Source organism: Cyclopterus lumpus, chromosome 13 (genome assembly GCF_009769545.1).
Source record: "Cyclopterus lumpus isolate fCycLum1 chromosome 13, fCycLum1.pri, whole genome shotgun sequence".
Lineage (NCBI taxonomy): Eukaryota > Metazoa > Chordata > Actinopteri > Perciformes > Cyclopteridae > Cyclopterus > Cyclopterus lumpus.
The window spans coordinates 11,001,607-11,028,553 of record NC_046978.1 but is presented as its reverse complement, the minus strand read 5'-3'; the positions used below and the strand labels follow the sequence as shown (position 1 = coordinate 11,028,553).

The 26,947-nt window shown below is 40.9% G+C and overlaps 1 protein-coding gene across 1 annotated transcript in view; it reads right to left on the bottom strand.

Moving 5' to 3' along the window:
* tenm4 (teneurin transmembrane protein 4) overlaps positions 1 to 26,947 on the bottom strand; it is a 144,013-nt gene that overhangs the window by 92,997 nt on the left and 24,069 nt on the right. Inside the window, 2 exon segments of the mRNA XM_034548396.1 lie at positions 13,550 to 13,822; positions 14,903 to 15,189. Of these exon segments, the coding sequence (XP_034404287.1) occupies positions 13,550 to 13,822; positions 14,903 to 15,125 (496 nt within the window). The 5' untranslated portion in view covers positions 15,126 to 15,189.

Below are 26,947 nucleotides of genomic sequence, written 5' to 3'. Positions count from 1 at the left end.
TTAGATTTGTGCATAATAAAAAAGCATTGCCACAGAAGGCACAATTCCATTCAAGACTGACCCACAACATTTCTATCAGCACTTTAAACCCAGCATCCATTACTTACAACTACTGTACACTCTTAAAGAGATATTGAATGCCGAATTAGAAATGGATGGTTAGAATAAATCCAGAAAACAAGCGCAAATACTCTGGTCATTAATACAGTTATTGTGGTGCCAAACAGTTTGGATGGTAGAAGGAGTTGGAAATGCGGGATTTAGATCAACTAAGCAGTTGTCACATTTTCCATTAACATGCCCACAGGCCTCAGATAGATCAAATCTCTACCCGACACTCCTTTTTAAAATACACCCATTAAAAGATGTAATCACTCAGTGCTAATCTATTCCGCTGCATGGAGAAGGAGGAAAATATAAAACTAAGATTTTGGAGAGAAAAAACAGCAATAGCACACAAGCCTCAGCACTCAGCAGAGCACTGATGCCAGTTGCTTTCCAGAGTATCACCCAGGAAGATGAATAGAAGGCCAGAGTGGCTGAGACTAGAGATGACATTTCTTCTCTGGGTGATTATAAGCACAGACTCCTTCCCCAAGTCCTCATCTACCCAAATCCCCATCTGCCCGGCTTCTGCCACTCCCATCCATCCAGTCCACTCTACTTCTCTGCCCCGGAGAGATCGTGTGCCCTGCAATCCGGCCGAAGGACTCCATCTGTTTCAACTTCTCTGTGACAAACGGAAGAATGCATCAGACTGGAAATGTGAAATTGAAATCCTAAACTAAAGTAGGGGGGACTGTACTGCTTCTGCAATGCCACCAAACCCTCATGAGCAGCAACGTTTACCCATAAGAAATGCTCATTGGACATGATGAATGTGCAGGACATCCAAACCGTGTCGAGACGGCTTAGCTGACACACTACAATAATAAAGACTAGTTTTCAAACTGTTCTTTAAGAACTGAGTAATCGCTGATTGATCCATTTTCAAGACTTGTCTTCGAGACCCAAGCCAAAATGTACTCTATACTTCACTAGTCTTTTGAATCAATGTTGGTTCTGACGAGCTCTGACATTGCCAAATCCCTCCACGCAGTCCCATTCAAGCATCCCTGGGGCTTTCTTTGTTCTGGGATAAAAAGCAAAGGTTCCAATCTCCTCACCTCTCGCTGTTAACAACATCCTGCAGGCATGTCGCTGCTTTTAAGGTTCTCCTGGTCAACGCGAGTGTTTGTAAGTGACATCGTGACACGGTGCAGAAAAAAAGATGCGTAAAAACAGCTTAGAGATGCGGCCACACCCAATTGGCAAGACCTCTGCAGAGGATTCCAGGCTTCAAAGCCATGCACATGGTAATCCGCTTTGAATGGGTGTTTCTGGACCTCTATCATAGCTCGATCATCAACTGAGCCGACTTAAACCATGGCTGAAAAAACAATGCTAATAGTGGATAATTATCAGCTTTTACTCTGCCTGCACTAGCTGCTCTATTCCCTGTCCCATAACCCGCAGAGGCTGGTGAATAAACACAATGGCATGAATAAATAATGACCCTCACAATCCTCTTAAGGTCCCCGAATTGTGAGGGGAAAAAAAAAAGACAAAAGTTTACTTTTGGTGTTTGAGAGCAAGCGGAGCCTGAAATTGTAAGCGACTCATTAGGGCTACATGTGGCTTGCCTGGGGCCTTGCTGAACAAAGATGGCACCTACCCCACCCTGTCATTCCTCAGCGCACTCTAGGCCTGGCCTAATAACATTCTAAAGAAACCGCTACATTCCCAATAAAAGACAACCAAGAGCTGAAGCACTGCATAAAGAAATAAAAAATTAAAACTTTTTTCAAACTTTTTTAGTGCTGAAGAGGCCACCTTTGTTTGATTTGTGCAGATTTTCTATAATCTGTATAAACACCATAGCTTGTAATGCTAAAAGAGCATACTTCTGTCAAAACGTGATTTCCCCCATCATGCTCTCCAGACGGCTTAAATAAAAGCCCATTTTAGACGGTTTGTCAGTGTTGTCTGTGGCTCCCAGCTCCCACTGAGTGTATGACAGTTCAAAGGGTTATCTAAAATACATGCTATCAAGAGGCTGGCGTTTCTAAGTGCTTATATAACTCATCATGGTGAACCGAAAGCCACCGAGAGTTTGTAACATGGCAAATAAGGTGTGGTCATAACAGAAGTAGTTGAAATAATTGAATAGTAATATAGAAAGAGGAATGTTGATTTAGTATTTCTATGCATCTCTTCATTCTCTTTCCTGAAATAAATTGAATGAAATAAGTATGCATTCAACACAGCGGCAGTGGCAAATATTACAATATGCAGGCAGAACCTTTTTTCCGGAACGTAATTTTATAGAGTTTGGTCAGAAAAGGCCAATTTCAATTTCCTATTTACACTGAGGTGATCAATATTGGGATACAATGTGATCACTCAAACTATCCTTCAATACTGTCATGCCAGTGGTAATTCAGAAAGCCAATTTCAAATATTATATTTACTATATACTATTTTGCCATTCCTGGACAATAACTCTACAACATAATACTGTTAAACAACGTATCTCTCTGCATAGATATTCTTTACCTCAGTCAATCCAATTCATACATTTGTATTGATGTATTATTTGTGTTGTTTTAATTGCGTTGTATTCTGGATGCCCTGAGCTGATATGCAGGTTCAGGATGGAGGCCGATCAATTTGTATTGATCCCTAGCAGCTGTATGAAGCCTGATCCATTTCCAATCCTTAGTTTATTGCACTCTGGCTGTGGGTTGTATAGACCCTTCTGCACACAAAGTCATTAAACCTATGCATGCACATGTTGGCAAAGGTAGTGTGTTGCCCCAGCCATCCAGACGTGCTAGCAAGCTTCAGACATTGAATTAAAACAGCATCAACATGTCTGGTGGTTGCATGATCGGTTGTCAGAATCTATATTTCAACAGCGGACAAATGTTTTCTACAGAATGTTTTCCCGACAGCATCACAACCTTTCCGTAGCAGCAGATGTTTCCCTTTAAAGAGTGACCGCGGTGACTTTCAGCCGAATGTGTGGGGGGGTTGATCGTAGCAACTTACGTAAATGGACGATGTAGTGAACAAACGAGGATGAGCATGTATTGAAAATGAATAGAAGAATTCATTAAGACACCTACATTTTCTGTTTGTGTTATGAGCAGCTGCAGTCCCCACGAGCAATCATGAACGCATTCGGCTGAAAGATCACCAGTTAACAAGGTCACTCGGCTGCTATCGAGGCGTGTCTATGCTGTAAGTGGTGTTGACTACCACTGGACTGATCAGAAATGCTCTTGTTTGTGGCACCCATTTTAAAACTCAATACACTCAAAGTCTATGTCCTGGTATTGGACGTTCAGGACCACAGAAAACATAGTTGCAAGCATCTAGTGAGTTGTATGCTTGTAATGTCGAGATGGTGTTACATTAACACACTAGGTTTATCTGGCAGATACATATATACATCTGGCCAATACATATTCTACCCACTTGATGATAACACATGGATCTGGAAAGTCAATGTGGTTAGGTTGCATTAGCGATCTTTGTTGCTCAATGCACTTGCATAGCTGGCCAAATTGCAAAATCATCATTGTTTACAAACTGACTCAAAAGGGTCTATTGTTACCCTGCATCTTGCAACTGCATCTTTGTTGGATGCATTTTTCTTGAAATGCTGAAAAATGATAGCAGGCTGAGAGTTAGAGAATAATTAAATATATATCGTGTCATGAATCATGATACATTATTTGACACTTTCCTTGCATGTGTATAGTGCGAACAAGGCAGAATGGTGCTTAACACTTTATGCTTTCTCATAGAAATATTCCAATTGCACTTTTTATGTTTCAATACATGTTTCTTCATTTTTTTTCGTTTGCACTCATAAATTCTAAATGTAATACCTCTGCTTTATTGCCCTTTGTACACAGGGCGCCCATGCAACAGTCAACAACTCTCACTGGACCACCCTGTATAAATAAAAGTTCACCGAATGAATGGGAAAAATAGGACCCTTAATCAAATCACTTTTTATAGTCTGAACAAAAAAATATATCATCGCAGACTGAGCCCAAGGTGGAATTAGGTTAGGAGACCTTTTCCTCTTTGCTTTCCTCAATGTGGCACCGTAACTGTCTGTCGATGCAATCTACTGGCTACTGTGCACAATTAAATAATAACACCACAATTAAAGTCTGAGCCAGGATGAAAAAAGGCATGTATCCAATTAGTGGTGTACACTAGCAAGCTGTAACCTGAAGCCACTTGCTAGGTGAAATGTACAAAGATAATTCTTTAAAACCTCCCACAATTAAATGCGCTTTTCATTTTTTCTATTTCCTGAATGAAGTTGTAAAACTTGACGTTTTATAAACAGCTGCCTCAGGTTGCCATCCATTCCTCAGCTCTGTGTGTAAATGTATCCGGCTGTCCTGGACTTCCCATTGGCACAGAATGAAAGAGGTAAAACTGTTACACATCCAACCAACTGTAAACCTCCATTAGGGCTCAGCTGGTAATAAGTCAGTTCAAATCGTTTAAATAGCTCAAAGTGCGTCGATGCCAGAATGTGGTAATTCACAGAGTCCGAGCATTGGGGCTTTGAAGACAGAGGATGCAGCTCGGGTGTGAACTGCTGCAGAGGCTGGCAACTCATACAGCGGAGATAAGACTAGTGTGTCTCGTGTGACAGCACTACTTTAGGGGATCCACTGAATGCAGAGAGGGGGGGGGGGGGGGGGGGGGGGGGGGGGAATCTAAAGCTCGAGCTCCCGAGCTATTTTCTTCAACATGCACACAGAGGCTATGAAATTTCACTTTGCCGAGTGACTTTTACTGGGAGAGAAATAATCCAGGAAGAACCTGCGCTGTTCAGGACAACAACAAATTAAATTTGCAGGGTCTTAACATGTGTGAAAATCGTATGTGGTCACTACCCCGACATTTAAGCATGCTAATGTTATTCTGTTTCGTGCAGTACTGACAAACCAAGAGATCACACAAATAATTGATCACATAATAATAATAATTTATAGCGTAATGTACAGCCTATGGTCACAGACGATCTTGTATTCCAAAGCTACTGCTTTCAAATGAAAGGAAACACAATTACAATATAAAGTGTTTTCATACTTACACTTTGATCTTAGATATTTGTTATGTGTGTAGTTGTTCAGGTTTCAATATTCTGCACATGAATGTAACACATATGAAGGAAATGTGTTTCTAGAATTCCCCCGAAAAATTTGAAACACAAAAGTTCAAACATTCAAACATTTACCAAAGCTCGTTTTTAATTATGTACCTTTTGTAAATCGAGCAAACCCTAAAGTTGCGTACCTGGATTTGTATCAGAGACACAAATCAGAGGTGACCGATAATGAGGAAAATCTCAGCATGGAAGTTTAATTATTTCTAGCTCGGCTAGGGCAACAGCACGGTGTGATGTCTGCTTCCTCGGCCTCAATAACAACCGCTAATTGCTTTCACTCAAGATAACTGATTGTTCAGAGCTGGAATTCCATTGCAAGTTACCGTTATACAATGTTTATGATTATTAAGATGTGATAAGATGAAATAGACAAGATACCAGTTTTTTTTGTGGTAATGGATTTCACGGAGAGGGATGCAACTAACTTTGCATCTAGAGACCAGTTACACTTTTTGTGTTTAGGCTAGAGGCCAATATTGATCTGATACCAGTGTTCTTTTTTAAATTAGAAATATGTTTACCTTAGTGGGTGGAAATGATTGGACTCTAACCATCCAACATTTCATAGATACAACTTATGGAGATTCACCAACTGTCTTTTTAGCTTTGTGAAACTGTGCTTTACATTGTTGTAGAAAGTCGGTACAACAACTTCTATTTCCAATTATATAACAAAAACTTGTTGACTTACCTAATCTGTTCAATATGATCAGCATAAGCACCAGAATATGAAATCAGTGCCTTGCTATTTTTTATCCCATTCTAAGCAGGGATTCTGTTTCCTGAAACTAACTAATAAATACAACAAGAGCACTAACTGGTTATGCTAAGAGAGGGACAGAAGTTGTAAAACTGGGTAAGGATGATCCTCCACGGAGGAGGGCTCATCCCGCTCCATGTCGTGCTTTGAGCTGTAGCGAGGCCCCTGAGCCCTGGTGGTAAGATGGGCCCCGATGTGCTGTTGGTTTAGACTGTCAGAGGCACTGGCAGGGAGCGGTATGCAAGTCCACAGATAACAGCCCCAAACTGTCCACACGGGCCTCTAAAACCCAGCAAATTAGCTCGCAAATGAGCCAGAGAATATCTTTACTAATCCAGGATCTGAGCGGAGACTCTGCCAAATAAGTAAACAAATAAATAACTTCACAGGAAACACTGAGGGAGGAAATAACCACGGCTGTGTGCTGGGAAACCACCAGTGATTCCTTTGAAGCATCATTTCGCCTGATATTCTGCTGCTGTGACCATTTCAGAACGAGCTTTCATGTTGTGCACGATGTGGATACGGAATTACAGATCCCAATATTACAGGAAGCACTGTCCCCTGCAGCAAGTGATCACAGTGTCTGGGTCTCAATCGCAGATGTCTAGAGGCAATGAAGCATAAAAATACCAAGGTTTAACACAAGTGATTATATTGTTGTTCTGCAAGAAAACTGATATAATTACCGACACTAATTATATAAATGGTGTAATTGTTCATGTGGTCAATGAAAGCAATTATTATCTGTATAGATGCCTCTTAGAGTTTCATTTTCTTAGATATTGATTCTTTGAACAAGCACCGTGAAGACCGTTGGTCTCTTTCTTGATTCTTGGCAATTGTGAGACCTACAACATGACCAGGAAGACACAAGCAGATTATAATTGATGGAAATTGACTGATTTTACAAAATATCCTCTAGCACATCGATAATTACAAGCCAGGAGTGTGATCGATAGTAAAACCCCGCAGGGCAGGTATGAAGAATCCCTTTAATATGGTCTCTAAAAAGATTCAAGGGAAGCCATTGTGCTCAAAATAACATCATCTAATTATATATTTATTCAATTCCAATGTGTGCACAGACACAGTCCACTGGGATGTACGGTAAAGTCCATGCCATGCTATTATAAATGTATGATGATTTCGTTTACTGAAATAATAATCACGTGAAACTGTTTTATGTGAACCATTAAATGCTTCTGTGTAAAAACTATACAGATTGAAACAATAAAGGCTTTACTGACCATATCAAAAACGCCATTAAAATAATAATTATAAAAAGGCTAATAACATGCCTGCTGTGCTGCATGTCTTTGGAATTGTTGTCAATTTGATATTAAACAAAAACTAGACAGACCTGATAACAATATTGCTCTCACTAATGATAGTATTTATTATTTGCACCTATTTCTACTCCAAGGTCACAATAGGAACCCCTTCTCTGTGGTCCTTCGACGCTGCTGTAAAACATGTCCTCATAAATCCATCCCTTTAATGCAAGAAACAGCTCGTTTATTGTAAGCCTGATTTCTCTTCAACCCAACAGGCTCCCAATGCGGCCTCGACGCTCCAGGGAAACGGTTCAAAGCTATAAACACATCTTAAGAGTGGAGTGGGCATTAAAGGCATTTGCTTATTCGCTTCATGAGGGTGTGGCCACAAGCACCCGTACTTCAGTGTACACCGTCTGTGAGGTACAAGATTGAGGCGCACAGTTTTGTATCATGTGTAAAACATGCTGCTTGTTCTGCCCTTACATGCCGAAAGACATTTCTATCGCAACGAATTATGATCAAAGATATCCCGACTAGAAAACATTGACAGTCAGACAGGACTGTGGGGTGAATCAATGAAGCACTCATACAAACAGATCTGTTCTCAAGTGGCTTGTACGAGTGATTTAGGAGAACTTGTTGCCCTTTGAATACTAGCAGTCCAGACCTGTTGTAGGAGCCATGAGTCATTAGTTGAGCTTATCACTAATGGCTTGTTCATTGCATTACTTCGAGACCATTTTGAGTCTGAAAACCCCTAACAAATTAAACGTCATAATTACCATGACATTCTCCCGTTTTGACTCTGCAAATCGAATTACAGGCTAATGTAATTATAAATTAATTCCCATGGCCTAACGATATCGCCATTTAAACTATTGCCGCTATTGGATAACACTACCATATCCACACGAACATCTCAAACTGCAACACGACTTAAATCACTTGACCCTCTACTGTCGCGGTCATCGATGGCCTTGCTTTGGCGAGACCTTTTCCATATCGAACCCTTTCTTCTTCACGTCAGTGACGCTACGACCTGTAGGTGGCACTTGTTACTTTCCCTCATTCTATGACTTCAGCTGGTCCCTTAATTCCGCTGCAGACGCTGTTAGAAATGATTGGCATTCCTTTATGGATCTCCTTATAGCCTAATAAATACATTAATCAATCACACCTCAAGCACGGTTGATGCTCTCCTATGGAGGGGAAGTGTTGCTCGGAGGGCGAGAATAACGAGACCTGAAATAACGTTCTTTCAGTCACGAGCGCCACGGTTAGAGGACGGGCTGACGTACTCCTCGCTGAAGTTTAACTGTGCCGTTCAAAAGCCCTCTGCTCTCTACGAGGAGCACCTGTCCCTCACAGAGAGTCGTGCTCTGTTCAACGAGTCAGTCGCTAAGCACCGCCCTGGAGCTCCTGACCTCAATCTTTCAACAGTGCCAAGTTTCTTCAGAGACTTCAACAAGTATCTCCTACAGGAAGCAACGGCATTCGTTTTTGTAACCGAGGAGTTTGCGCTTACTTTTTTTGCAATTTTATTTGAGTATTAAATAGTACTAGAGGATGTAACTAAGATTAGAGGAAAGAAAATTGCAGAAATTACAGAAGTTCTAGTTTATTTGTTTTGGTGGAGTAGTGCTACAAGTAGTTAGTTGTCGCCATTACTCATAATTAATTTGGAATTGTGTAATTACGTGCAAAGCAGACCAGATTCATTAACATATTACAACCTGAATAATACTAGGGCACTTAATGTCTCAATGTGAAAAGGTTATTAGCCGCAATGAAGGCAGAAAAAAAAATCTCATCTCGACAGCTGTAAACAAATCTGTATGTAAATGCAGAAAAATAGGCTGCGGATGGTAAATCCACATGAAAGGACTTGACTTTTCATCTGACAGCTCAACATCGATGAATACTGCTCCGACACCAGCTAAGAGCATGATCACATCAGCACATTAACCACTGCGCTTTGAAGGTACAAATGCTGATTGATGACTCGTACTTAATCATGTAGAACAAGAAACAGAATTGGATTAAGAGACCCGACCATAATTCATCTTTAAGTCTTTTTTTAAATCATTAGTCAGTGGAGGAACCTCAAAAGATGTTTTGTTCCAATACTTGCTTCGTAGACATGGCGATGTGATTAGTATGGACGATCAGAATATTTTATACTTCTCATAAAAATCCACTGCGGGCTAATAAAAAAAGAGAGTATTTTTCATAATAATCATACAATTATCTTTCTGACAAATGTGCTTATTTCACTTTAATTTGGTTTGTTTTACATTGATCCTCTCTTGAAAATAAAATTGGAAATTGACATTTGTATGTTTATTACTTCCAGTCTACTTTCATGCAAGTCCCTTTACCTTATCACACAGCCACTCATCCAAAGTGCACTAGCCAGAGATTCAACTGGCATCACACATATCCTGACATTATTCCTGTGGATACCTACGAGAAGTTGTGAACCAGGCTTAAGCTTTGATTGAGTACTTTTAAAGCATGGATGGATCTGGTCCATACTTGCCACTCTGCTTGTTGTTTTGACACATACACTTCAGTTGTGACGTTTGCAAAAGTTACGTCTGGCTGCTAATTTTACACTCGCGGCTGCTTTTGTGCCACTTTCTGCTCTCATCACTTTGCATCACGTCATGTCACGACCACTACTACTATTATTAGTTGCAGTAGTAATAATGACACAACCGACAGTCAAGGCCATGTGCTGACACAATTCAAATGAAATTGATTAAAAAAACTAGTTGATTTCAGGATTTTAGAAGTGTGTGGAGATCTCAACAGAACCCTCCACTAGCAGTGTGCTGCAGACAATCAAAATGCAGCTGAAAGGTTGTGGAGGGACTTTCACCAGAAGATTTCACTGGAGTTCTTAGAGGCTTTGCCCTGAGGCAATGCCTCCAGCAACCAGGATTTGAGTAATGAGCGATAATAATACAATTATAATAATCACAAGAGTCCCGCACTGTATCAGCCATGCGTTGGCATACAATAGCCCATACCTAAAAAATATATATCCTTATATATATCTCCTTAATCAATACAGAACAGCTCTCCTAAGAGGATTAAGTAAGTGAAAGCTAAATCAGGACATAATTAACCGCCCACTGAAACTAATTACATTTTGTTTGTAGAAAATACCAGTGTCAGTCACTCAAGTACTGTTCTATCAACAGGAAGTGTAGGCCTTAGGGTAATGAAACATATGACTACCAACAGGCTTTAGTGGCTATCTCCACTGCAGATTCTAATGCTTAGTGAAACATAATAGTCCAGTCACAACAGTGGGGGAAATTGGGATTAAAGTACACATCTGGATAAACTGTAATAGGGCAAACATCAAGAACAGCAGTCCTCCCCAAACTCAGGAGCCTCCTTGCTGTTCAGCCTCTGTAAGATGTGCAATGACTCAGCAGTTGCTGGCTGCTGGAAGTGTCCTCAATGGGCTTCCTAGTGACTGGAGGCATGCTGGGTAGGAGACACACATAACTGTCCACCCTGCATGCATGCACTTTCAACGCTAACCAGCCCATACGCATATGGTAAAAGCAGCCCCTGGGGACGGGGAGGTACAGGGTGTGGACCGGTAGCTGGAGGTGTGGCAGCTCACCTCCTGGGCACTAGTGTCCTTGAGTAAGGCAAGGAACCCATAAATGCTCGAGGCGCTGTTATATGCAGCAGCCCCATCACTCCGACATCTCGCTACATTAATGCATGTCTGTAGGTCCTGTGTGCATTTATTTCAGTGTTGTGTATGTTAAAGAAAATGACAACGGGGGGAGGGGGGAATTCATTTCTCCAATGCAACTATGTATACATTTGTAAAATTATTATTATTATTATGGTGCATCCATGTAGCCAGCCATCTATAGTCATGTCCAAACAACACACGTACATCTAATAATTCATGCTGTACATAATTACTTAAAAAATGAATGTATTAATCATCTACCGATCATGTAGAAGATTAGACTGAGAATAAAGGCATCAACTAATTGTATCATCACATCACAACTGGAATGAATCTAATTAAACCATGTCATTATCAGCCAGGATTTGTATTCATAGTATATATATATATATATATATATATATATATATATATATATATGCGATGCCTAAGAATCACTTGAGCATCAATACAATTGTTCCAAAATGGCTGTGGCTTCTTTGCTTGCATTAAAAGCAGGGTCAAGTAAGTCACATGTGAGGAGGGGGAGAACTGCCCAGCAGCTTGAATACATTAAGTATAGAGTAAATGGTTTGTTGATTTAAAGAGATTAAAGCACGCACAAGCATGCCTGCTCCATGGATTTTAATTAACTTGCCATATATAAATTGTATGTTATCAGGCATTACTGAATTAAATGCTGAATACAAGTGCTCTCTCTGCTTGGGTGAGTTGAATAAAAAGCTACTTAGAATCTTGATTGGCTCTCACAGATGTAGTACGATGCTGCGGCTACGGGTGCTCTGCACACATTCCAGCGGGTCCGACCCCTGAACAGTCATCCAAGGAGATTCTCTTTAATTATGTACAATACAGCCACATTTAAGTCCCCTGGGATCTCAGATGATCAAGCAGAGGGATGCCACGTTCTCTCCCCGAGTCATTTGGGCAAATGGATTGCACTTCCAAGAGTTATTTATGTCAGTTATACTAAGAAGCCAATACCTAATGTGACGCACTCTGAAATGCAAAGCTATTCACTAGGTTCTCTGCAGATCTGTGCAGGGGCAATTAGAATTGTGCTGCTTGGCCCTTCATGATATCCTCTATCTATGAAGTATCCTGGGAGCAGTATCATGACTACCAGTTAATATGCAGGATTTAAACTTTGCATAATGCAAAACTGAACTTACATGTCAACACATAGCACCATAGTGCCAAAAAGAAACAACGAGAAAAGCATTTATTCTGACAGACATTCAGGTAAACAAGTGCAGAAATGAGTAGGCATTATGGACACTAAAGGGCATTGTGGGTAATACCAGGTACTGCATACAAAATGCCCTGAATTGATTCAATGGGCTATTCCTTTCAGTGTAAACACTATCTAAACTAAGTTGTAACTGAGTACAAATAAGCGCTCGGGCTACTGAGCTGAGTATCATGTGCAATATCTTGTGTTTATAACACACTGATCTACAATTTATTTTTGGCACTTGCCTTGGTTCATAGTCTCACATATTCCCTGAGCTCAAGTGACCTTCTGAGTAAGCTCACCGGCTCATCTGGTCCTTCGGAGAAACGCCAAGCAACAGAGAGATCAATTCAATAAATATGGCTTCCCACTTCCTGGCACTGATTTCACCAAGAAACCTGCCAAAACCGGTTCCTATCAAAGTGCACACGTACAATTCAACAAAAAGAAGAAAGCAATAATAAAATGATGTGGGAATGATGAACAGGAGAGGGAATTGTATTCCAAATTTCTGGCTTCGCTGGAACACTGATCACTGATTGAAATCCCAAACATGTTGCCGATAGCGATTCCTGGGCTTTGGGTATTGCCCAATAGTGTTAAATAAATAAGCTGTACGCCTCACTGTGGGTAAGTCAGGCTTGACTTACACATTGCTTTCTTAATTAAACAAAATGTAAAAAATATATAAATAGATTAATGTATTGAATTGTTATTTATTATTAAAATAAGAAATGGTGCACAAGCAACTTGGAAATAAAAATCTTACAAATTAACAGGAATTAAAATTCCAGTAATAATGTAAATGATATGTGGATAGAGGATTGAATAGATCGGTGCTATTGTCACCGATACATGATACAGCTATTTGAGTCAGTATCGGCCCAATATCCAATAATGCTATCGGTGCATCTCTAGAAGAAAATGATAACAGAGATTTAAAAAGCTTAATCAAAATGTCAACTTCAGCTTGGACGGATTGAAATAGTGCACCGAGACATTTAAAAAGACAACTCATCTTGTGGCTGTATGGTGTCATGTCTTGCATTTTCAAAAACACAACAAATCCAAACCATCATAATCGTGATGTGGTCTTAGACTGTACCATGCAGAACAGCCTTGTGTTTGTTGTTGTCTCAAAGATCATGTAAACATCTAATTCTGCATCAGTGTGCAGGAACATGCTTCAAAAGATTAACACAACTCAATTCCATTTAAACATAGAAAATAAAATCCACACTGAGAAAAAAAAAAAAAAAAACAGCTTGCCATATATATGAATAAGGTCTTGTAAAAGAGAAAAGTGCCCTACCGTTTTCTGTGTTCTCGTGTTCAGTGTCAGTGAGAGTGAGATTGGAGTTGGCCCTGCTGGAGAGGCACGAGCTGCGGCCTGACTTGGTGTTGCTGCGGCCCCATAATCTGACCGCGTGCTCCGGCGACATGATGCCGTCCGTCTCAGTGTCCGCATCTGAGCCCACGCTGACCGAGTACTCGCGGTTTGGCATCCCCAGGTCAGTCCTGTAAGTGGCTACGTGTGATGGAAGGGCCTCTCCAAAGCCCAGGTTTCGAAGGGAAAAGTCTGCCCCTGCAGCAAACCAATAAATACAACGCCCTGGTAATTCATTCTGCCACTAAATGCATCACTCAACATCAAGAAATGGATTCATTACAGGAACAAATTAATGACAGCAATGTCCTTGCCTTGAGAGGTGCAGAACATATTTTAAAGCAACGTTTCCACAAGAAATAGCTGTGCAGCTACATATATGATATGTAGATATGTTTCGTATTTAAGGCACTATGTGCAAGATTGTTGTGGGATAATAGCATCTTTCAACATATTGCTGTGACCACATTCATCTCCATCTTCCAACCATGAGGAGTCGCCAGAGAGGGAATATATAAAAATCATATTTGGGGCTTGAAAGTAAATACAACTTGTGTTTTGCATTCATCTTTTGTTCATAAACAGCAGTTTTCAAATAATAAATTCACCGCTTTTAAGTCTTTACATTCTGTATTTGAAAATTGAGACATCTTTCTTCTATTTCTTCTCCACCAAGGTATTTGGATTTACCTCAGCATGCCAGGAGACTTGTAAATCAGTCCATGTGGATTTGAGAATCTCACGAGATCCCGTAACGGATGAACATAAATTAAATAAATTAAAGACGCACAAGGAGTTTTGTTTCTTCCCATCAGTGCACCACAAATGGCCTCTGCATTTATGATCAATTCTTCAGTTTGATCTTAGGCTACCTTGACAGTGCCATCACATCTGGTTTGAATTCTGATGATCAATATGATATATATTTGAAATAGCAGGTAAAGGCATGCATGTCCTCCATGCAGTTTTTAACACCGGCATGTTAAGTTCAATCCCCGGCCACCTCTGTTAATAGTCAAACTGTGCGGAGTGACCTCTGCCGCGACGGAATGAGACTCCTCATGAAAAAGCAATGACGCTAATATTGAGAACAGGCAGTAACGCACCCTGAACCTGATGACATGCTTTGAGACCTACTACAGTATATACTGTAGCAGGTCTCAAAGCCTGTTATCACCAACATGGTGTGTATATTAGTATACACTATATACTAATATGCACACACCATGTTGGTATCAACGACATAATGGCACAGTATGTCATAACATTGAGGCCGACCTTGCCGGTTGAACTCGTCCACTTCGTGATGAACCATTTCCTTGACGCGGCTCCCGTAGGCTGTCCTGGAGTCATGGTCGAAGGCCTTGAGTGTTTCGCTGGAGCTGTAAGATTTGGGGTTGGGTTTGCCGTCCTCACTGTCTGCAGAGGAGCTGGTGTACCGGCGCTCCGTGTCCTGCCGGGCGGTGAGCGAGCGGTAGGGTCTGCGTTCCTTCACTTCCATGGCTGCCGCCGCACTGTTTTCAACACCAAATGTGGGTTACACTGCCAGTTTAGTTTGACTGATTCTGCGGAGGAAAAACACAAACACAAAATGATTAGGAGCCCTGATGTATGACATGATGTCTTGACAGCGGAGTTGATCTTTAAATGTAACCTTTCAAATCAGCAAACATATAATCACTTGCAACCATGATTAATAGGATGTTTAGAGGTATAATGGCAGTTTGTGTAAAAAAGACTGATATGATACTATCCACACACACACACACACACACACACAAACACGTAGCCGAGTAACTGTGGAGATAAATAAAATGCAAATGCTTGTTTCCAAGCAGCAGTGTATGCATGGCTCAGCACACACGAGGAGAGCACGAAGAACCACCCGCATTAGATTTAATAAAATATGGCACAACAAAACTTGCACCTATAAAGTTTACGGTGCAAGTCTCCCACAAATTTTCTATTTTATCTGCCGTAAAGAAACGCGGAGCCTCCAGCATCTGTAAAAGTGGCAGGTGTCCTTCCATGAATTGTGTTGTTTATAAGTTACAAATCATCACCAGTTGAAAACGGAGGAGTCAAACAAATAGGACTACACCGAACCAGCAGAGATGATTAAAATCTGGAACATAAAACCACAACTGTCAAATAGCACACAGAGTGCAAGATCAATAGGGAGAGAGAATGTTAGCCTTGGAGGACCAAATATTGAAGTAAAATAAAGAAGCATTCTTTAAAATAAATGTTATATTCTAAAATAGAATTGTTTTTGGTTATATATATATATATATATATATATATATATATATATATATATATATATATATATATATATATATATATATATATATAAAATGAATGTGTAATATTTAAATATATAACTGACAGTGCCTTGCAAACAAAGCTCATTGGAAGAGACCACATGCTTTAAAGATATTGAGTTGGACTACCAAACGTCAATGTGGATATAAACGTGATTAAAGGCTTGGCCACTGTGTACTTTGAAGCTCAATTACTGAACTCAGGGAATTAGTGAGTCAGATACTGCAGCAATATAATATATATTTATATTATTCTCCCATTAACCTAGACCAATTGTCTTCAACGGTTTCTACTTCTAAACCGTCTACCTGTCTCTTAGACCCCATCCCAACGAGGCTGCTTAAAGACGTGTTGCCTTTAATTGGCACCTCTCTGTTGGATATTGTTAATGTGTCTTTGCTAACAGGGCATGTACCACATTCCTTCAAAGTAGCTGTAATTAAACCTCTCCTGAAAAAGCCCACTCTTAATCCAGAGGTGTTGGCTAACTACAGACCGATCTCTAACCTTCCCTTCCTCTCTAAGATCCTTGAGAAAGTAGTCGCAAATCAGTTGTGCGACTTTCTACATCAGAATAGTTTATTTGAGGAGTTTCAGTCAGGATTTAGAAAACACCACAGCACAGAGACAGCACTGGTGAAAATTACAAATGACCTCTTAATTGCATCAGATAAAGGACTCATCTTCGTACTGGTATTATTAGACCTTAGTGCTGCGTTCGACACCATTGATCATGACATCCTATTACAGAGACTGGATCAGTCGATTGGCATTTCAGGTACTGCACTAAGTTGGTTTAAATCCTATTTATCAGATCGATCTCAATTTGTATTTGTAAACGATGAAGCCTCAATGACCACCAACGTTAATCACGGAGTTCCACAAGGTTCTGTGCTTGGACCAATTTTATTTACCTTATATATGCTTCCTTTGGGCAATATTATCAGGAAACACTGCATAAACTTTCATTGCTATGCAGACGATACTCAATTATATCTATCGATCAAACCAGAAGAGACCAACCAGCTCGCTAAAATTCAAGAATGTCTTAAAGACATAAAAACATGGATGACCTGCAACTTCCTGATGTTAAACTCAGACAAAACTGAAGTTATTTTACTGGGCCCTGAACACCTCAGAGATCAATTATATGGTGATGTGGTTTCTGTAGATGGCATTTCCCTGGCATCCAACACCACTGTAAAGAATCTCGGCGTTATCTTTGACCGGGACTTGTCCTTTAACTCCCACTTTAAGCAAATCTCAAGGATTGCATTTTTTCATCTACGTAACATTTAAAAAATCAGGCATCTTGTCTCAAAAAGATGCAGAAAAGCTGGTTCACGCGTTTGTTACTTCCAGACTAGATTACTGCAACTCCTTATTATCAGGCTGCTCTAATAAGTATCTTAAGTCCCTCCAGTTGATCCAGAATGCTGCAGCTCGTGTACTCACAAAAACTAAGAAAAGAGATCACATTACTCCTGTATTAGCTGCTCTGCACTGGCTCCCTGTAAAATCAAGAATCACATTTAAAATTCTTCTCCTCACCTACAAAGCCTTGATTGGTGATGCACCATCATATCTTAAGGAGCTTGTAGTACCATATTGCCCCACTAGAGAGCTGCGCTCACTAAATGCGGGGTTACTTGTGGTTCCTAGAGTCCTAAAAAGTAGGATGGGAGCAAGAGCCTTCAGTTATCAAGCTCCTCTTTTATGGAACCAGCTTCCACTTTCAGTCCGGGAGGCAGACACAGTCACCTCATTCAAGAATAGCCTTAAGACTTTCCTGTTTGATAGTGCTTATAGTTAGGGCTGAATCAGGTTTGCCCTGGTCGAGCCCCTTGATATGCTGCTATAGGCTTATAGGCTGCTGGGCGATGTTTTAGGATACACTGAGCACCTATCTCATCTTCTCTCTCTCCTTATGGATGAATTTACATCTCTCCATTGCACCTTAACTCTGCTTCCTCCCCGGAGTCGTTGTGACTTCACATCTTATAGGGTCCATTGGACCTGGAGGTGTCTGATGCCTGGTGAGCCGGCCTCCCGCGTTGGCCCTGCTGATGCGCCTCCTCTCTACCTCCTTCTGTTTCATGGATTGGAGTTCCATTCATACATTGTCATATTCATGTAATGTGTTTATGTAACTTTGTAAATGCTGTTCATTCTGTACACATCACATCTATTCATCTGTCCATCCGGGGAGAGGGATCCTCCTCTGTTGCTCTCCTGAAGGTTTCTTCCCTTTTTTCCCTGTCAAAGGTTATTTTTGGGGAGTGTTTCCTGATTCGATGTGAGGTCCTGGGACAGGGATGTCGTATGTGTACAGATTGTAAAGCCCTCTGAGGCAAATTTGTAATTTGTGATATTGGGCTATACAAAATAAACTGAATTGAATTGAATTGAATATTTCCACGTGTCCTCCATAATTAAATATCATGGGCTGAAAACGTGATCATTCTTGTGGGAGGATTCTACATCGATACTATACTTGAAAGTTAATTGTACTAAATGCAAGTAACTAGATAAGAGACACCAGCTCTTTGAAATTTTTATTTTTTTTACTAACAATATGCCTGTGTTGGTCAGACACAGATTTTTCCACAAGATAAGCTCTTTAAGAATACTGTATAAGATAAGACAGAACAATAAACAATAATCCCTAGTGAACTATATTAGCCCCTGTTTAAAAAGAAACTTTTCTACTGACGACACCATTGTTTGGTTTGGGGTTTTTTTTTTTGTGTGTATTGACAGCTGAAAAGATCCTTGTGATTAATGACTTGGGGCCTCAACACCAGGACCTCCGCCACATGGGTGGGTGGGTATGGGGGCTGGGGGGGTGCCCCCACTTTGCAAGGGCACTTCAACTGCTCCCAAGATTTCAGATGCAGCTTGTATGGCTTGCTAATTTTTACCTTTTTGCTCAAGACCCTTGATGCTATGCAAATGCGAGAGAGCGGAGAACAAGCAGCTTTCTAAAGCTTCAAGAATGTTCTGCAAAGTGCGTTGTTTTTGTTTCCAAAGAGCTGGGCTCAGGGCTTCGGCCATCTCTCGTCTGCAGAGCCCTCTCTCCACATTATTAATCGGCTGGGATACCATGAGACGCACCTTTGAGGCCATGGGAAACTCGTAGTTTTTTGTTTGTTTTTTAAACTAAAAAACTAAAACAATACATAAGGACATACACAATGACAGATGATATGGGGTGCAAATGTCAGGTCATCGAAGTGTATACACCCTCAAGTGCAGCCAGCTGTCAGGATATTTTAACGCAAAGCTTACTGTAAATCTAAAAAGTGTTGTTCTCCAAAAATAGCCGACATCTGGTGTTATCGTTGTGCTTCGGCGTCACAGAACAAAGCTGTTGTTCTTGTTCATCTGTCTAGGTCTAAATCCTGGGAGACGGATCCAATAAAAAAATTAAAAAACACATTATCATCTTCCCCTCCCAGTATATTCAAATAAACAGAAGGTTTTATTTAACCAAGATGTCTCAACAGTAGGGGTTGATAAGACTATAGTTTAAGTGTTATTATCATCTCAGGAACACAAGGGACTGACAAAAGTAGCTAGAAACCCTGAAGGAGAAGGTTAATGAGGGTACATTCACAAAGACACAGTGGGAGAAGTTATTTACAAAGACCAGTGAAAAATGACTGCCATTGGATTGAAATCTCTGAAACCAAAGATAACAATCCCAAGCTTTTAATTCAAAGAGCAAGTTCCTGTCCGGCTGCAGAGCGCGAGCGGTGCCAAAATGAAGCTAACCGCATATCTATGCAGTGATCCAAAATCAATTGAGGTCTCTCTGGATAGACAAAAGAAATGATGGATGCTCTGTTTCCCCAATTGCACACACCACATTTTTCAATTGCATTGTCTACGAGTGGACAGGGTGGCTGTGTGGTTATAAAGGAAATGTATAGATGCTTTAAGCAGAGTAATCATGTGATTGTGCAGAAAAAGTGTCGCCGGGAGCATTGAGCAAAAACCTGGAGTCATCAGACAAAGTGGTGTTGCCTAGAACCCTTGTTGTGTACGTGGAGGGAAGGACTGCCGATTCAAACATTATGAAAAACATGATCAACAACCGTGGAAACGCAGCCTTTGTGTCAACGTTTGAATAACCTGAGAGAAGGGGTCCATGGTAGAAGTTATCATCCGAACTATTCTGCACTTCAAGGTTTTTATAGTGCACCCCACCACCTCAGATTAAAGGTCCATTTCTGTATACTGCAGTGAAAACTAATCTTCCATAGTTTTTACTGTCATGACAATTTTGTGTTAAAAATGTAATCATCTATACATATATACTCACTGGAGACTGTTGCATATAAACAAAAAATTATAGATCTGCTATTCATGCTTGCTGTCCAAATGGTGTGTAAGTATAAAGTCTTACCAAGCGTATCCCTGGCAAGCAGGTTTTTATCCTGATTGTATTTCATTAATTCTGGATAATCAGCACTTCTTAACTCCCTACAACCAAATTATGTTTAAGAGGACATTTTTAAAGCCGTATAAATGTGTGTAGGATGAAAACTTAAAGCCAACCCAAACAACCCACCCACCAGTTCACACAGCGGGTTACAGAAGCTCCTGTGAAAACACTTGAGTTGTTTACCTGGCAGACCGTCGTGACCATTGCTCCAGTGTCAGGAGTTAGTTAAATATGGGATCTAAATACGGGGGCGGCGTTTGGGGTACAATATAAATGCAAATGGCTCCGTACTATCCATCAAACAATTAGCAGTGTGCTGAGGATTGCTATTCAGTGCTGCTGCATATAAATCTAAGCTTCTCTCTGCGCACAGCCCTGTTTTCATGATAATTAACTGCCTGCTGCTTTTTACATGTCATAGATTCTTCGTGCAAAATCCAAGACGAAACGCCAATGAACATTCGAAGGCAACACAATAATCAGACTAAGGAACACACACACATGCACAGTGTTTATAATCTGAAATGACTAGAGATTACTTGTCTGTGAAATCACTTAGTAATTAGTAATAATACTAAGTAATTATCACAAAGATTGAGACATAATGTGTCACTGATTAGCGATGACATTCTTAGACAATCGACTGCTGATATATGCTACAGTGCATGGCCTGAATATTTTTGGCAGGATAGTTTTTTAGCTCAGGGAGACTAAACTAAATTGTTAATAAGCATACAAAATGTTAACATTGTTTAAGAGATCCAACCCAAATCAAAATTTACCACGGATATATTTATATATAAAAATATACATTGTGTATACATAACATCAAGTGACAAACGTTTTTCATTAACCAATCTTGTCACATAGTCAAAGGATTAATGACAGCTCACAACACTGCAGACAAACATCTACACACAAAAGCAGCCTGGAGTGCAACAGAGGGGGAATTTGGGCAGATATCAAGAACATTGTCTACGGGGTCTATTGAGAGCAAGGAAAGCTCCATACAGGCACCACTTACTTCTTTTCTGGAAATCTTTCACATGCCTAGGCTCTATAGAAAAGGCTCCTCTGTCAACAGAAAGGTGTGTTTTCAACAGAGGGGAAAAGACTTGTCTGGAGGGGGTGGAGGGGCTGAAAAGCTTGCCAAACAGATCTGAATTCTGTAGTGCGAAGGCAGACTGGGGAGGGGAGCAGCCGCCTCCTTCCGGGATCAAAAGCGAGCCCCGCCAGTGAATAAAACAGAATGCGTAAAAGCCTTAATATAAACAAAAGTATCCTGGGACCGCTGCTGCAGCACACTCCCTGCTACTAATCACTCTAAGCAATTCAAGGTTTAGTCCTGACAGAGGGAGAAGGCGATGGAATAATGCCTTTAAATCCGGCCGGTAAATAACGGGGAGAAGCAGTCAATTTATTCACTTTCTGCATTGATGTACGTCCCCGGCCTTGGCCAAATGCAGCACAATGTTAGCAGTGCTGTGTCAGGCTGAAATGACCTCTTGTCAATATTGCTGCTAAACCACAAGGAAATACATGTGTGTGCTTTGCTGGCTTGCCACTGCAGCACGGGTGTAGATGGAGGCTAACAGGTGAGGAATGATCCAAAGCTACATCTATAAGCGACATATTCTATAAGAGACATATTCTATAAGAGCCATATTCTATAAGAGACTCTTAAGGTTCACTATAGTGCTGTTGAACAACTGGGACAACAAATGAATGTGAGGTCCGTGCAGGTTTTAAATGAGGACCTCTCAACGAGGCTAAAGTGCTTCTGTTCCCAAGCATGGCTGCTGAGTGTGGAGGTCACCAGAGTGGTGACCCGTCCCTCATTAGTCTACGATTAATGCTTACATCATCCTGCAAAGGCTAGACCTGAGTTTGATATATAGTCTGGCCCGCAGTACTAAGCCTAATACCAGCTAAGCAATAATCAACGTATGGTAAACGTGGCACTGTCAAACTTACTGTTACAAATGTTTGGGGTCTGCAGCTGTAGCCCGAGGAGGGTCTCTAGGACCGAATGCAGCAAATAAATGATGCTCTGAACAAAAGACTTTTTACATGCCATTGTCGAGCCCTGTGGGTTGGTTCCCTGGAATTACAACAGTCCTTTTTCTCACTGTATGTAGATTATGTCTATTTCATATATCTGGCTTTGCGATTTCAGTCACAACCCCTAATACAATTAACCTGGCCCAACAGATGGTTTATTAGGCAGAACCATCTGAGAAGCAGTTATTGGAAGCAGTTTGGAAAGGAGCAGGCATTTTCAAATAGTACTTGGCAGGTGATTGGATGAACCATCTGTAAATCAAACTCTGGGGGAAGAGCGAAAACGTATTTTCCATAGAGAAAAGACTCTTCATCCAATTACGTTCCACTCTCCAGTCCCAATATAACCGATACCATTGTAGCATCTATGCTAACCTCTTCGGCAGCAGTAGTTTTGAACGAACAGTTGCCTCTCTGTGCCGTCTCGCACACACCTAAGCCACACATGTGACATCACAAGAATCCAGCTGCCGTGCAAGGTAATGACACAATGAAGACTGGAATTTAGTTTCTGGTGCTCACAGCATCAGAAAAAAATCTATTTAAAACAATTCATATCCTTGGAATGAAATGTACCCCTTTATCTGAATAATCGACAAACCTTGGTGTCAACAGTTTTCACTACATTTGGATCGGAGGCAGAAACCACAGAGACACATATCTCGGGGTCTTTTCAGATGAAAAATTTAAATTGAAAAGATTGAAAGTAACTGCTAGAGTTACGTATGATAATATAACCCTCAAAAACTTTGGGAGTGTGGATGGCGAGGATAAGAACAGACAATAACAAATGAGTAAGAGACAACGCGGTGACAGCACGTAGATTGCTTTCGCACTCTTTCACATACTTCATGTTGACCTCTGCTCCAAGATCAGCTGGCATGCCTCAGTCTCCTCTAACAGTGGTATCTGGCTGATAGCAACACATTCAACAGCCATCTATCAGGTGATAATATAAGCTTTGTTTTATTTGTGTTGACGTATCTAAATTAATGTAAACCATCACCACACAATACTCTTTCCCAGTTAGCTTTCTTCTTACTGTAACTTACATTTTTAAATAATCCTCTGACAAATCTGTATGAAAGCACAAACTGTTCTCCCTGGATTCCTGTTATTTTTTATGTACTGTTTATCAATTTCATTTGGCTTAGCATCTAAAAACAGTCATTTACCTTCATAGGGCTTCATATACCAATGGCTTTATGAAATGGTACTCATTATAACAGACCTGGTTATATTGTACAGACCTGCTTTGAATTGGCCTCAGGTTTTCAAGCAATTGATGTTGCCACTTAACAGAAGATGCAAAACAGGTGAAAGCTAATGTTTTGTTGTAAGTTGGTTCATTCTACCCTGAGAGTTGGCTACTAAGGTCATTTAAAAGACTAAAGGAATCTAAGTTAAAGCAGGTAAGTTCCATGCTGTTGTCATTGTATTCAAATGATACTTGTAAATGTGTGCAGTTTGTTGGAAAATACAATATTTACAAAATGAGTCAGTGATGTTATCACACCTTAATGCCACTAATGATCCTGCAGTTTATTGGATCCAAACATGGAGCATGATTAACAGTTAGCAGAGTAACACACTGACGTAAGTGTGATTAATTTTGCTATGAAAAAACGTATTTCGTAAACATTTAGTTAATACGCAGCTGTTCAAAGAAAGATATAAATAAATCATAGACTAATCCAACTAGAGATGGTGTCAATCACAGATGACTACACTGAGGAGAACAAATCGAGGGAAAAACACTAAAAGAGCTTAACTCAATCAAACAGTCTGTACTGTAAACCCAGACACAGTCAAGTCACATTGCAGTTGACTCATGGCTTCGTAAATTGTCTCAAATGTGTCTCAAGTGACCACTTGTCTCTGGATTGCCCTTCCCTGCCCAATATGCAAACAACCATTTAAATCACTTTCATTTTTATTTTGAAACAACTGACTACAGATGAAGTCTGTAATCATAATGCACAACAGGCATCCTTAAATTCCTCCAAAAGCAGCTCCAACCTCTTGGATATGAATGTGTCCTCAAAGCCTTGTATTCACACCTGTATTTAGAGCTGTCCGCTTGTGATCAGATCCTCTCATACAAGCTTTTCTTCCATGAATCTTCCCATCGAGCTGCCCGGTGGAAATCTACCACTATGCTTCTTTTCCTGTGTGCCAAATTATGAGGACAAAGGCAATACATGGCAACTGTGTGGCTCTTGAGGAGCAGCCCCGAGTAGAGGAACTCCCCTCAAAGAGACTGTGAGATAGTGCTGTCCTGCAGGATACCAATTACTCCCCCTCACTATGGGTGTCTTTAGATTTCCACAATGCGTTACTCGTGTAGTAGGTCCACTGCAAAGATCCCAGATTTAATAAGGTCTTCCAACCATCCATCACTGATGTTAGAGGCAGGAGTTATAGCTCAGGAGCCATTTCCTTCCAACTTTCCTTCTCTTGGATATCCTTACTGGATTTTCCTGGGACACGTTGCAATTTTGTGTATGATATAATAAGCCCCATTTTGGACTGCAGGAACTTTCTCCAAGGACAAGGAACCTTTTGAGGAACTCAATGTGTTTCAACAGCATTGACTAGGATCTACATTAAGTTCTGAAACCACTATAACTTCCGGTGGGTGGGATTTGCAGGGCTGACTGTCGCCGATTGTGCCACTTCATTCATAAACAGTACTTTAGTATTGACTTAGGGCCCGTTTTAGGTCGAGGGGAAAGCATTTCCCTTTGTTTGATAACAAGTAAAATTGGGCTTTGCTTCCCGACTCGTAAAAAATTCCTAAAGAAGAAGATGCATCATGTGAACGGTCTGACAGCGCGAGCGGTAGAATAGAGAAAGACAGCTCGACGGTGATGTGCATGAGGGGAAAAGAATGGTTCCTTTCTGATGTTTTTAATGGCGGTTACATTCTAAAAGGACAAATATTTCATTCAACATGCATCAATAAATACTAGGCAGCAGTGAGACCAAGGTTTTTGGGGGGGTTTCAACACTTTTAGACAGCAGGCGAGCACACTTCACTGCAGTCTGCAGGGTGTTTGTTCCATGGACCTCGAGCAGGCCTCGTCAGTCTGCTATGCTTTGGAGTCAACAATGGGTTTGGAAAAAGGAACTTCTTGATGTAAACGCGGCGACTATATACAGTTTAGTGGCTTAGCTGTTGACTTTCCAATAAAATCCAATTTCTGGGGCCAATCAACTCTAAGATGCAGGAAACACAGTGCAGTACGATGATTTATTGATTCCTATACAGTATACACACAAACAAAAAAACAATCATAATCACCCAGCCCTCCTAACCCCTTCCCCCTTGATCAAAGTAAACTACCAAACAGGGAGGGGTGCTGTATTTTCCAATCTATCACATAAACTGGGCTAATTAGGTTTCCCTACAACACCAATAATATGGATCTTAGCCGGGCTTTGCTAACTGAATGAGCTAACTAGGTGGGCTTCTGTGAACATGGGGACCGCGTGATGACCTGATGCACATGCACAACAAGCAGCAAGCACAGCTCTGCTGTAAGAGACAATAAAAACCAGTGGCTGTTCAATATCAACAGTAAAAAATCCGCACACACAGCAAAGCTAGACGGAGAGTTCCTGCATGGTAATGATCTTAATCTAAGTGCCTAACTGAGTCATCTCTGCAAGCCGTGCTTTGACAACCACACACCTCCCACCTCTCCCATCTCAGCAGCCTCTGGGTGGGGCTAATCACTCTGTAGCTTCATCATCGATTGTACGACAGCTCCGGCTGTAAAAAGATGTCTAGCAGGCGTGGCTGCTGCAGTGGCCTACTGTGAACACATAGAGCATCACAACATCACCATTTGAAAAAAAGGAAAATAAATCCCTTCTGCGGAGCAAAAAGAATGAAAATTAATGTTGCCATCCTTTCAGTGCTACAGTACAGACAAAAACAGGACAGTCTCCCGAGGCACTGAGAGTTGGTGCATGCCGATTTGCCCCTAACTGATTATGACATGAAAAGGCTGACGGGTAGCTCGGCAGTGCAGTGTTGACCTGCCCAATCCCCTTCCCTCTGCCTCTGCGGCACCCGAGGTCTGCACTCTCTGATCCCGATGGCTGCACATTAGACAGCGCTGAAGCTTATGCACAAACGCCTGTGCAATTTATTTTCCCGGCTTATCGACTTGCAGTCTTTAATGCAGCATTTATTCCCCATTGAAAGCCCCAATGTAACATGTTACGAAAACACACGACGAAACAAAATCAGAGATGTCTTTTCTTTTTTTTATTCCCTGTCCCTGTCATCTTGATTGTTGATGCACAAGAGGGAAATGCCCTTTCATCTATCGGGGCAGGGCACTGCATCCTCCTATGTATAAATATAATTCTCCAAGTAAATTAGGATTGATCACCACAGCTCCAGGCCACAATCAGCATCCATGATCTAATCAGGGCCCGGCCCTAGACAGAAAAGGATACTTCCATAAATAAAAACCATA